This window comes from Callithrix jacchus, chromosome 21 (genome assembly GCF_049354715.1).
Source record: "Callithrix jacchus isolate 240 chromosome 21, calJac240_pri, whole genome shotgun sequence".
In the NCBI taxonomy this organism is placed as follows: Eukaryota; Metazoa; Chordata; class Mammalia; order Primates; family Cebidae; genus Callithrix; species Callithrix jacchus.
The window spans coordinates 50846303-50858665 of record NC_133522.1 but is presented as its reverse complement, the minus strand read 5'-3'; the positions used below and the strand labels follow the sequence as shown (position 1 = coordinate 50858665).

Below are 12363 nucleotides of genomic sequence, written 5' to 3'. Positions count from 1 at the left end.
CAAAAGGAGAAATGAAAACCCAACAGCGATGAGGAACCCCAGATGGAGTCATTCCCAGAAAGGAGAACTAGAGCAAGAGGGGGAGCCGTGTGGTGGCCATGGTGCAGGAAAGGTGAGCCAGGCATGAGCTCCTGGGGAGCCTGCTCCGTGGGAAAAGCAGTTCACTCCTGAGATGGTGACAGAGAAGTCAGGGATTCTCTCAGAAAGCAGTGCAGTCAGAAAAGCACATCAGATGAAAGGAGAACTTCTCTGGCAAAATGATCCTGTCTTTGCAGACTTTAGTTATGGATGAGATATTGCTTACTCAGCACTATTCAACAAGGCCCTAATTAACAACTATTTATGAGCATCACCTATGTGTCCTATATTCCACATGCAACGCTTTAAGTATCTATGAATATAAAAGATGAATGATGGCTAAAATTAAAGCACTCTTCCCTCAAGTATAGAAGAAGAGAACAAAGAGGGAATATTATTTTCTAAATCATGAGAAATTCATACACCAATACACAACAAAATACTTCAAAAGACATTGATGTTACAATTTCACCTTACTTACCATCAAGTTTCATCCATCTATTTTGTTTTTTTTAAAACACAACGGTTAAGTTAGGGAGCCGTACAATTTAACTCAAGACAACTGTTTTTCCCCATCCCTGCCTCCTTCATGTGCTCTGACAGACATGCTTTCAAATAAGACTCTACATTGCTTTTTCTCAAATTAAAGGCGTGCTAGTAGCAAGCACTAGAACAAGGCAGCACACACACACACAACAAAATAAACGTGTTTCAGGTTAGGATTACGGTTTTAGTTTTGAGCTTTAAAAAAGGAAGCAAAATTATATGTTTAAAAAGATAAAAATACCTTAACTGTGTCCTTTTAAATAAAGGTGAGCTTAGAAGTTAGGACCTTTGAATTCAAAAGCTCCTGTTCACTTTACTGTTAGCCACTGAAATTCTAAAAAAAGAAAAAAAAACCAGCAATGAAGGGAATCGAGGGTAGGTGCAGACATCAGGGAGACAGGCTTTGCCAGCCATTGGTACCCCCGGTTACACTTGTCACCACCTTTCAGAGCCAGCGGGGCCTCTCCAGGGAACCCAGGTCAGGCTCCATACAGCTCATCACTGTGGACACCCGGGTGGCTCCGAGAGGGTAAATGTCCAGGAGACCTGGCTCAAGGCTAGTCTGGGAAAGCCAATGCTGATATAGTTTTTGGTGTCTGTGAGTTTCTGCTGCTGAGACAGGAATAAATACACTGCCTGAGTGAAAGGAAAATATACAGGTACCAAGCCCAGATGTAATTTGATTCTTTTCTCCTTCCTTCCTTTGCTTCCTTCCCTCCTTTCTTTCTTCCTTTTCTCTCTCTCTCCCTGCCTCTCTCCCTTTCTTTCTCTTTCTCTCTCTCCTCCCTCCCTTCCTCCCTTCTTTTCCCTCCTTTCCTTCCTTTTTCTTTCCTAGGCTCTCACTCTGCTGCCCAGGCTACAGTGCAGTGGTGCAATCTTCCTGACTTCTTAGCCTCGGGTGATCCTCCCACCTCAACCTCCCAAGTAGCTGGAACCATAGGTGTGCCCCACCTCATCTGGCTAATTTTTTGTAGAGATGAGGTTTCACCATGTTTCCTAGGCTGGTCTTGAACTTCGGGGCTCAAGCAATCCATTAGTCTTGGCTTCCCAAAGTGTTGAGATGACAAGTGTGAGCCCATCAATTCTACGAAGGACTAGGTTTGTGATCGGTGAAAAAGATTAGTTTTACAGAGGGACTACTTAAAAGGCCCTAGGGACAAGGCCCAGAGAGATCCAGAAACATCACCATGGGTCCCTTTAGAAGAACTCTGATGTTTCGCTGATAGCCACAGAGTAGCTCAGGTGGTGTTTTCCTCATTCATGAGAATTAAAACATTGCGAAATCAAGATAGAGCTGAAATGGGCACATTCTAGAGATACTTGCCACTAAGCAAAGGCTTGTTGAGGGTGTAGAGAGGTGGCAGGTCCTCTATGTTGGAGATCCGCTGGTACATGGCCCTGGAAAGGTGGTCCCCGTGATAGAGGCTGCCCAGGATGATGCTCGAGAAGTAAATGGGCTCCACGAAAATGCTGAGCAGGGATCCCTGGATGCCCACCACGTTCCAGCTGGAGGGAAAAGAAAGCGCACTCGTGAGGGAGCTCAGACTCAGTGCTGACGCTGCCCAGCTTAAGCCTGCTGGTTACAGGGATGCACTGGCAATTCTGCAGGATCCCAGCCAACCAAAGGAGGAGCACAACCAAAATTCATAGACTGATTCAGCAGCTTAAGATCATAAAGACAAAAATCGATTTAAAAGTTATTTTACACTGATTTTTTTACCATTACGTTTTCCCGTAATCAATGAGCCACATGTTTCTTGTGAGAAATCTGTGGGAAATACCAGAAAGGAAGCTATGTCTTTATTTTATTATAGCAGGTCCTACTTATCTGAGGTTTCAGTTACCCACCGTCAACCACAATATCAAGATATTAAATGAAAAATTCCAGAAATAAACACTTCCAGGCTTTCAGTTGCAAGCCATTCTGAGGAGTGTGATGAAACCTTGTGCTGTCCAGCCTGGGATCAGAACTGTCCACGCTGCGGACGCCACTGGGCCACGAGCAGCTGTCTTGGTGCTCAGAGATGGATGGCCACAGCATCACAGGGCTTGTGTTCAAGTCACCCTAACTTCATTACTAGTGACTGCTGTTAATCTCTCACTGTGTCTAATTATAAATTAAACTTTACGATAGGTATGTATTTATAGGAGAAATACCAGCACATACAGGGTTCAGTACTGCCCACAGTTTCTGGAGTCTACCGGGAGTCTTGAGACACATCTACAGATAAGCAGGGACCACTATACTTCTTACAAAAAGGACAGCTCTTAAAGGGGCCCTTGAAAACATTAAACTCCGTATTTCCTATTCCTCTGCAAGTGACAATGGCACTGAATGCACAAGGAGACGGGGTGTGGGAATGACAGCGGCTGCATGTGTGCGGCTGACCTGCATGACACCAACCATGCATGCCGATGGCAACGTAGGCATTCGTTATCAGCTCAAACACACACGTGCCTTCACAATATGCCTGTTTTCTCTTTCTGAGCCCCACAAACAGCAGAGATGCTCTGCTCCGCCTGGGAGTTGTGGTGTTGGGAGCACCTTTTGCTGGATGCTACATATACACAGTGTGAGGTATTGGGGGGAGACACAGTCCAGGAGCTAAACAATAATGCAATGAAAAGACAAAAGAAGAACCATAAATTGAGATAAAATCAATATGGGAGAAAGGGCAGGGTTCTGTGAAAAAGAAAAAGGGGGTGTATGTACTTCAAGGAATGCTCCTGGGGTGACCCTGAAGCTTAGCGCAAAGCGGGAGGTGGGGGCTGTGAGGCTGATGAAGGAAGGCATGTCCCAGCCTGGGGAGCAGGAGACACAGGACAGCAGCAAGGGCAGCCAGGGAAGATAGGCAAGGGACCCGGAGCAGCCAGGAGCATGATGAGAGATGGGGTGGTATTGAGAGGGCAGAGAGAGGCCTATGGAGGACTTTTGGCAAGCCAGTGGCCCAATCTAATTTCATGGAAGTGTCTCGGGGGAGGGACTGGCAAATGTGCGTTTTATTAAGTGACGTCAGCAGTGTGGTCCATGGCTGCAGGTGAAGATGTTTAGCAGCACAGGTGGGAAATGAGGGCCAACTGGGCGGCGGGGACACGGCCAGGCAGGTGAGAAACATTTGGGCTTAGATCTGGGGAGGTGGCAGGACCTGAGTTTGCAGGAGGCTAACAATCTCAAGTTGTTTTTTTTGCAAATAGAACTCTCTTTACTGTATTACAGAAGATGATGCAAAGTCAGTTTTCTTAGCTTCCGTATTACATGTTCAGGGAACACATCACCACAATGCTGGATTCACCTATATGTGGCACCTTAAGTACTATGCTTGCATTGTCACACATCACACAGGAGACACGGCCATGTGGTACGTGATCACACCATGTATTGTCCAGGTGACAGCAGCTCCTCAGGTATGGAGGGCAGCCTCCCTCTTCCCACAGGTATAGGTGCCCAGGCTGGAACCAGCCTTCATGTACCCCCTCCCTCCCTCACTCCACAGCACAGCCCCTGCCTGACAATGCCCACAGTTGTATTTGGAGGCCTGAAGTCTCAGGGCTGCTCCACGGTCCCGCAAGAACCTAGTGGGGCAGAGCTGACAAGTGGGGTAGGGCAGGCAGCACAAGACAAACAGCCGCCAACCTCACCTGTCTAAGCCCTGTTGTGGATCTGCCCTAGCGCTGACCTCCGGCTGTTCAGTCCCCACCCTGGGGTCACCCTCACCCTGTCTCTCCCTGTCACAGTAGTTATTGGCAGATCCCCTGGGGTCCACTTTTAGAAGAGATGTAGGACCTGACCTCTGGCCATGGCCACTGCTAGACCATGGGTCAAGTCATGCCACCCTGCCTGTGTCATGGTGCCCTCTCCTAAGGGGAACCTGGTGCCTGCCTTAAGCCCTCTCCTCTTGGCCCCTGTGAACACGTGGGCCAGCACAGGCCATTCCTAGGCATAAAACAGTCCAATGGTTCCCAAGAAAATGCCGGCAGTCCTCTGGCTGGATCCCTCGGCCCTGTCACCTCTCACCCTACACCTGTCCCCAGCTTCTGGCCACCCTCAGGGCCTCTTTGCTGCTTGCCCAGAGCTTCTGTTCACAGCTTCATCAGCTGGAACACCCATCTCAGAAGTGGCCATGGCTGCCCCACTTTAGGTCCCTGTACAAAAGCCCTTTTGAGGGAGGCTTCCCTTACCTGCCGCCTGAGCCCTCCACCCTTATTCTGATCTCCATGCAATTTACAGGTCCATGTTGGGCTCTCTTTCCCCATCCTATCCCAGTGCAGTAAGAAGCTTCTGAAGTTTCTGTCTGCCTTCTTTACTGACCTATCCCAGAACTTGCAATATGTACCTGGCACATACAGAAGATCAATAAATATTTGTCGAATGGACAAATCCTCCAATTCCTATGACACATTCCAAAACGGAAATGAAAATGCAGGTTTCCCTAACTTACAGAAAAAGCATGAAATGATCCAATGCCTATAAGAAACACAGGCCCCTTTTTTCTATAGATTAGAAGCCTCCACGGAGGCTAATTACAGCATCTTTAAGCTGAATTCAGTCTTCTGGGCAAACTTTAAAGCAGATCCTGCAGAAACCTACATGTTAGGAGTCATTAATTCTGAGCACACGCTTTGTAAGAGAATTCCAGGAGCGTCTACAGCTCTGCAGAGGCCCCTGGGTGGGAAACGGTGTGGCACCAGCTCCCACCAATGCACCTCACAAAGGACAGCTGGGACAGACTTCACCAGGATGAAATCACCTAGTGCCAGTGAGAGGGTGTCAGGCACAGTCAGCATCCATGCAACTAAGCCAAGTAGAGCTCTGTGAAGACTGCAGGCAGGACGTCTCCCAGAGATGCCCACTACATGCCCACAGCCACCTGTCCTGTGGACACCATGGGAGGGTCCCACTCACAGCGTGCTCCGTCAAGTGTGTCTGGCTGACCCCCGAGGAACCTGCGGGTGTCCCATGACCTCGGGCCCACTGACCCGGGTCTAGGCGTCTGTGCCTCCCTTCTTCCTCTTTCGTTTTCCTCACACCATTTCCTTAGCAACAGAGTCCAGAGTGCTACCATCTGATCTGTCCCCTGATCCAGTAAAGGGTCTGGCCTGGCCTGAGAGACTAAGCTGCAGACAGATGTCGGCCAGACCACACAGGGCAGGAGAACTACTCTGACCCAAACTACAACCTCCTCAGCACTCGGCCCAGTGGGCCAGGCTTTGAGGAAGGACTGCAGCTTCCCAGTGGTTGCCTCACGCCCACCACTTCCTGCTTCCAATCCAGAACCAGCCAGAGATGTCCCTGTGTTCTTTGAACAGCTGCACGGGAGGCCACCTTCTGCAGAGCCCACCTTGGCTTCCCTGTACCTCCATCAGAACCTTTTCCCGACAATAGAGCCATCCCCGCTCCTGTGCCTACAGTGGTCCCACCCCCTGCCACAGCGGCTCTGAATAGACAGGACAGACAGGCTGCTGGTCCTCTTCTGGATGGTCTTCTTTGTTCCCATAGCTCTGTGCAGTTGAAGATACAGGCTGAGGTCATCAGAACTGAGACTCGTTCCTTCCCACGGCTCCCGCACCAACATAACCACCGTGAGGTGGCCAAACCCATGGGAGCCTCCTGCCCTGTGGTCCTGCAGACAGCTCTCCAGGGCTGCATTCACTGCCAAACTGCCCACCAGTGGGATGGACACCCTGGTGACCTCTAGTTGCAGAGCTGTGCCTCCCACCCCTCCACCCCACCCCCAGCCTACCATGGCCCTGGGCCCTCTGTCTGTCACTGTGTCCTGTGTAAGAGAAATGGTTTAGCCCCACTCAGCCCCGTCCACCTGGCCCTCTGAGGTGGCTGCTCCCCATTCTCCACTCTCCCAGAGTAGGGAAAGAGCTGCAGCCAACCAGCATCATTCTGGTCACCAGGGCTCTTTCTGGGCAACTTTTCCGGCCATTTGCTATTTCTTGGCCTGCCCATGCTGTCTCTTCTAAGAACATCCCTTGTTCTAGGTTCTATCAGCTTGTCTTTGTTTCTTACTTGAGGTGAAGTCTGATTACTATACACTAAAAGACTTGGATATTAAGGGTTCAGGTCCATGAGCCCTGACTTCTGCATTTATGCGGGTGAAATCCCCTTTGTCAAGACACAGAACATCCCTATGCCCCAGCAAGGATCCTCCAAATGGATGGCTTTGAGCTATGCAAGTACAGGAATCAGCTTGTAACCAAGTCTATCCTTTGTTGGTCACGTGAGTCATCAGAAATCTCTTTCCACTACATGATTTTCCTTTGCCAAATATGTGGGTTAAGGTAAATAATTCTTGAAATTTTAATTTAGTCAAATTTATTCACTTTTCTTGATAATCTGGGTTTGCCGTATTGAAGAACCCTACTTGAGACTGGAAACACTGCCAGGTACTGCTCTGTACACTCAGGTCCTTAACTGGCCTGGCAATGTGCTTTGTGGATGGTATATGACGGCTGCTTCTCTGCACAGACAGCCTGTTGCTCCAGAGTGTTCACTGGCCACACCGTCCATCTCTTCCATGAGCACCACGTCTAGCATAGACTGCTGGCTGCAGCCCTGCCTTCCTTCCCTTCCTCCTGCACGGCAGGGCCCCAGTCCTCTTCCAGGCGGCCGTGCGTGTAAGCCTGGCCATCCCAGCTACCCCACAGCAAGTAGAGCCCTGTGCCTGCACTCTGGATGACGAGCTGAGCTGGCCAGAGTGTCCCTGTGCCTGGAATTCAGACTGGGTGCTCAGGGATTTGGCCATCTCTAGGGATTGTGAAGACCCTGAAGTCACAAGAGGCCTCTTAGATGGGACAAAGACGGAATCAGCCTCCAGGCCATGGAGCCACCAGAGCATCTCGAGGTCACCTGTTTTCGGATTTAATTTTCTGTGAGAAAGATAAGCCTCCATCTGGTTTAAATACAGGCAGGCCTCTTTGTCAGTGCTGCCCATGGGTCTGCAGGTCTTTTCAGATTTGTATGCTGTGCCACTGTTCTACTGCAAATTAGCACTCACTTTTGATTACTGTGGTTTCATATTGTTAGTTTTCTATTTCCATGGTGGAATTCAATTTTTAAGTACTATGAAAAAATGATGAGATTTTTATTAAAAATCATGTTGAAATGACAGATTTAAGAGGAATTAATGAAGCTTTAAAAAATATAAATAGAATTTTGTTTGCTAAATGTTTAAAGATCACGTACGTGTACAGACATGTATTTTCATGACATGCTGCCGTTTTGTTTCTCTTTACTGTCCTTGTCTGCTTTGGAGATAAAGGTGTAGTAACACCACACAATGAGCTGCAGAGTTCCTCCCCATTTTCCTAGTCCCTAGAAAAGACTACACAAAAGAGAGACTATCATCCTCCAAAAGATGTCTAGAACTCACTCAAGGTTGTCTGGGACAACCACCTCCCCACAGCCCCTCCTTTCTTCTATTTTCTTAAATTAATTTCTTCCATGTGTGTGATTTAACTTCTTTAATAGGCAGAATTCTATTCCAATTTTCTACATATGCTTAAGCCACTTTTAGCAATGTACACTTTTCTAGGAAATGTTCTATTTCGTCTCAGTTTTAAGACCTGTCAGTGCTGAAGTGTCTACGACTCTCCGTTGTAGCAATCGCTGCTGGACCCTGAAGGACATCTGTGCTTCCATTCCGAATACGTTTTGTCGGGGCTTCTCCGGTCTTCTTGATCAGCCTTACCGGCTCTGCTGCTTTTAATCAATCTCCTCTAAGGACTGACACCTTCGAGGCTTTGTTACTGCTTACTGCTAGGTCTTTGTTGCTTACAAACCTAACTTCCGCTCTTAACTTTACAGTTTGCCTCCTTTTACTTATTTGAATTTTTCTCTTCCTGATTCTGTACTTGTGATGCTTTTTGTCATTTACTTGTAAGCATTTTCTCATTCCCATTGTGATTTCTTCTCCTGGAGTTACTGCAGTACAACTGACATACAGTAAACTGCACACACTTAAAGGGATGCTTTGGTAAGTTTTGACATTTGTATGTGCCCAGGAGACTTCACTCTCCAAACCTCCTGTCTCCTCACAACTCACTCTGTTCCCACTAGGCAACAACTGGCCTGCTTTCTGCCACTGTGGATGAGTCTGCATTTTCTCAAATGTATACAAATGGAATTGTATGGCAATTCCTTTTTGTCTGCCTTCTTTCACTCTGCATGGTTATGTTGAGATGTATCTAGGCTGGAGTGTGTATCACCGCTGTTTCTTTTAACCTGGCAGTACTGCACTCTATGGACATGCCACCATCTGTTCTATCAATGTACTGGTTGAGGGCCACTTGGATTGCTTCTGGTTTTTGACTATCTTGTGTATTAGAAGAAACTCCTGTAAATATTCATGTATAAGTCTGTGTGAACATACGCTTTCATTTCTCTTGGGTAAACAACTAGGAGTGAAATGTCTAGGGCACATGGCAGGCATATCTGTAACTTTTTTCGAGTCAGAGTTTTGCTCTATCGCCCAGGCTGAAGTGCAGTGGCATGATCTTGGCTCATCACAACCTTCGCCTCCCGAGTTCAGCGGTTCTCCTGCCTCAGTCTCCTGGGTAGCTGGGACTACAGGTGCGTACCACCATGCCAGGCTAATTTTTATATTTTTAGTAGAGAGGGTTTCACCATGCTGGCCAGGCTGGTTTTGAACTCCTGACCTCATGATCTGTCCGCCTCGGCATCCCAAAGTGCTGGGATTACTGGTGTGAGCCACTACGTCCAGCCATATCTGTAACTTTTTAAGAAACCGTCAAACTGCCTTTGTTTGGTTCTGGGTCTTGTTCTGTTGCCCACGCTGGAGTGCAGTGGTGCAATCTCAGCTCACTGCAACCTCCACCTTCTGGATTTGAGTGATTCTCCTGCCTCAACCTCCCGAGTAGCTGGGATTACAGGCACGCGCCACCATGCCCAGCTAATTTTTTGTAATTTTTAGTAGAGACGGGGTTTCACCATGTTGACCAGGATGGTCTCGATCTGTTGACCTCGTGATCCACCCTCCTCGGCCTCCCAAAGTGCTGGGATTACAGGCTTGAGCCACTGCGCCCGGCCTGTATTTGAGTCTTTATACCAGTGGATTGTAGTTATCCAATCATTTATTAGATATATGATTTGCAAACATTTTCTCCCTGTTTGTGAGTTTATTTCTCACTGTTTAAATGGTGTCTTTTGAAAGAAGCAATTTTTAAACTTGATCAGTTTTTCCTTTTATGTAAAGTCTTTTTTCGTGTTGCTAAAAACTTGCCTAACTCAATGTCACAAAGATTACTTCCTGTTTGTTTCTAGAATTTTTATACATTTAGGTCTATGGCCCATTATGAATTCATTTAGTAAATGGTGCAAAATATAAGCGAAGTCCATTTGTTTGGTTGCTTCATTGTTTTTTGCTTTTTTTTTTTTTGTACGGGGATATCCACTTATTCCAGCATCATTGTTGAAAAGACTATTCTTTTTCCACTGAATTGCCTTTGTCCTTCTAAAATTAATTGTGACCAAAACTGAACAGCAGAATTTGAAATGAAAAACACAATACCATTTACACTAACACCCCCAAAACTAAAATATTTAGGTATAAATTTGACAAAGTATGTACAAGATGTGTATAAGGAAAACGATAAAATTCCAAAGAAAGAAAACAAAGAACCAAATAAATGGATATTCCATGTTTATGGATAGAAAGACTCAATGTTAGTTCTGTCCAACTCGACATAGAGACTCAATACAATCCCAATCAACATTCCAACAAGTTATTTTGTAGATACTGATGAACTGTTCCTAATAGGGATATAAAAAGGGAAAAGATCCAGAAGAGTAAACACAATATTAAAAAAATAGAATGAAGCTGGAGTACTAACATTACCTGACTTCATATAAAGCTAGAGTAATCAGACGGCATAGTATTGGTGAAAGAATACATAAATATATCAATGGAACAGAATAAAAAGTCTGGAAATAGACCTACACAAATACAGTCAACGGATTTTTGACAAAGGAGCAAAGACAATAAAACTACCAAAGGTGGTCTTTTCTACAAACAGTGCTAGAACAAATGAATATAAACATGTGAGAAGAAGAAGAATCATCTAGGCACAGGTTTTACACCCTTCGCAAAAATTAACTCAAAATAGGTCACAGATCTATACATAAAATGCAAAACTGGCCAGGCGCAGTGGCTCAAGCCTGTAATCCCAGCACTTTGGGAGGCCGAGGCGGGTGGATCACGAGGTTGAGAGATCGAGACCATCCTGGTCAACATGGTGAAACCCCGTCTCTACTAAAAATACAAAAAAAATTAGCTGGGCATGGTGGCGTGTGCCTGTAATCCCAGCTACTCGGGAGGCTGAGGCAGGAGAATGGCCTGAACCCAGGAGGCGGAGGTTGCCATGAGCCGAGATCATGCCATTGCACTCCAGCCTGGGTAACAAGAGCAAAACTCCATCTCAAAAAAAGAAAAAGGAAATGCAGATCTATGAGCTGTCTAACAAAAAATTTTAAATAACTGTCATAAATATGCCTAATGAGCTAAAAGAGAACACAGACAACTAAACAAAATAAGAAAAACTTAGCAAGAACAAGATGAGCATATCAACAAAAAGATATTAGTAAAAAATGAACCAAATAAACATTCTGGAGCTGAAAAATACAACAACTGAACTGAAAAATTCATTAGAGGCATCCAACAGAAGACTTAATGAGGTAGAATAAAGAAGACAGGTTACTGTCTTTTTTTGAAATCACTTAGAGTCAGAGGAGCAAAAAGAAAAGAAAAGTGAAGAGAGACTAAGGGACTTATGGAATACTATCAAGCAGACTACTACAAGTATTCTAGGAATACCAGATGGAGAAGAGGGAGAGAAAAGGGCTAAGAGCCTATTTGAAGAAATAATAGCTAAAAATTTCCCAAATCTGTGGAAAGAAATGGACCATACAAGTTCAAGCTCAAAGAAATGAAATATGGATAAATTCAAGGAGAGCCACACTAAGAAACATTCCAATCAAACTGTCTAAAATGAAGACAGAGAATCTTGAAAGCATCAAGTGAAAAGCCATGGGTCACATACAAAGGAGCATTCATAAGATCAGTGGCTTTCTCAGAAAAAACTTTGCAAGCCAGAAAGGAGTGGAATGATACATTTTAAGTGCTGAAAGAAAAAAAAAAAGCAACCCTGTCAACCAAGAATACTTTATCTGGCAAAACTGTTCTTCAAAAATAAAGAAATTAAGACGTTTCCAGATAAACAAAAGTAGAGGGAGTACATTACCACTAGCCTGCTTTACAAGAAATGCTACAGGGAGTCCTTCAAGTTGAAATAAAAAGACAGTAAACAGCAACGTTAAGCTGTATGGAAATAAAAGGTTCTCCTGTAAAGGGAAGCACATGAACAAATACAGTAACCAGTACTATTGTAATTTTGGTGCATAACATTTAAATGACAAAAACAGCAAAACTACAATCTATATTAATGGATATACAATATATGAAAATGTAATTTGTGAAATCAATAACAAAATGTGAAGGAGTGGAAGTAAAGAAGTAAAGGTTTACTATGTAATTGAAGTTTTAGTTAAAGTAACATGCTATAATTTTAAGATGTGTTATGTAATTGCAATGGTAACCACAAAGCAAATACCTATAGAATATACACAAAAAGAAATGAGATTCTGTACCCCAGGCAGACAAAAGGAAAAAAAAATCCTATTGATATGGCTTGGCTGTGTCCCCACCCAAATCTCAT

The 12363-nt window shown here is 45.2% G+C and overlaps 1 protein-coding gene across 16 annotated transcripts in view; it reads right to left on the bottom strand.

Annotated features, from left to right (window-relative positions):
* Positions 1 to 12363, bottom strand: part of ADARB1 (adenosine deaminase RNA specific B1) — a 139898-nt gene that overhangs the window by 15232 nt on the left and 112303 nt on the right. For all 16 annotated transcript variants that reach the window (XM_078358775.1, XM_078358773.1, XM_078358778.1 and 13 more), the window contains one exon: positions 1949 to 2130. In XM_078358775.1, coding sequence (XP_078214901.1) covers positions 1949 to 2130 — 182 coding nt within the window. The remainder of the gene's footprint in view (positions 1 to 1948; positions 2131 to 12363) is intronic.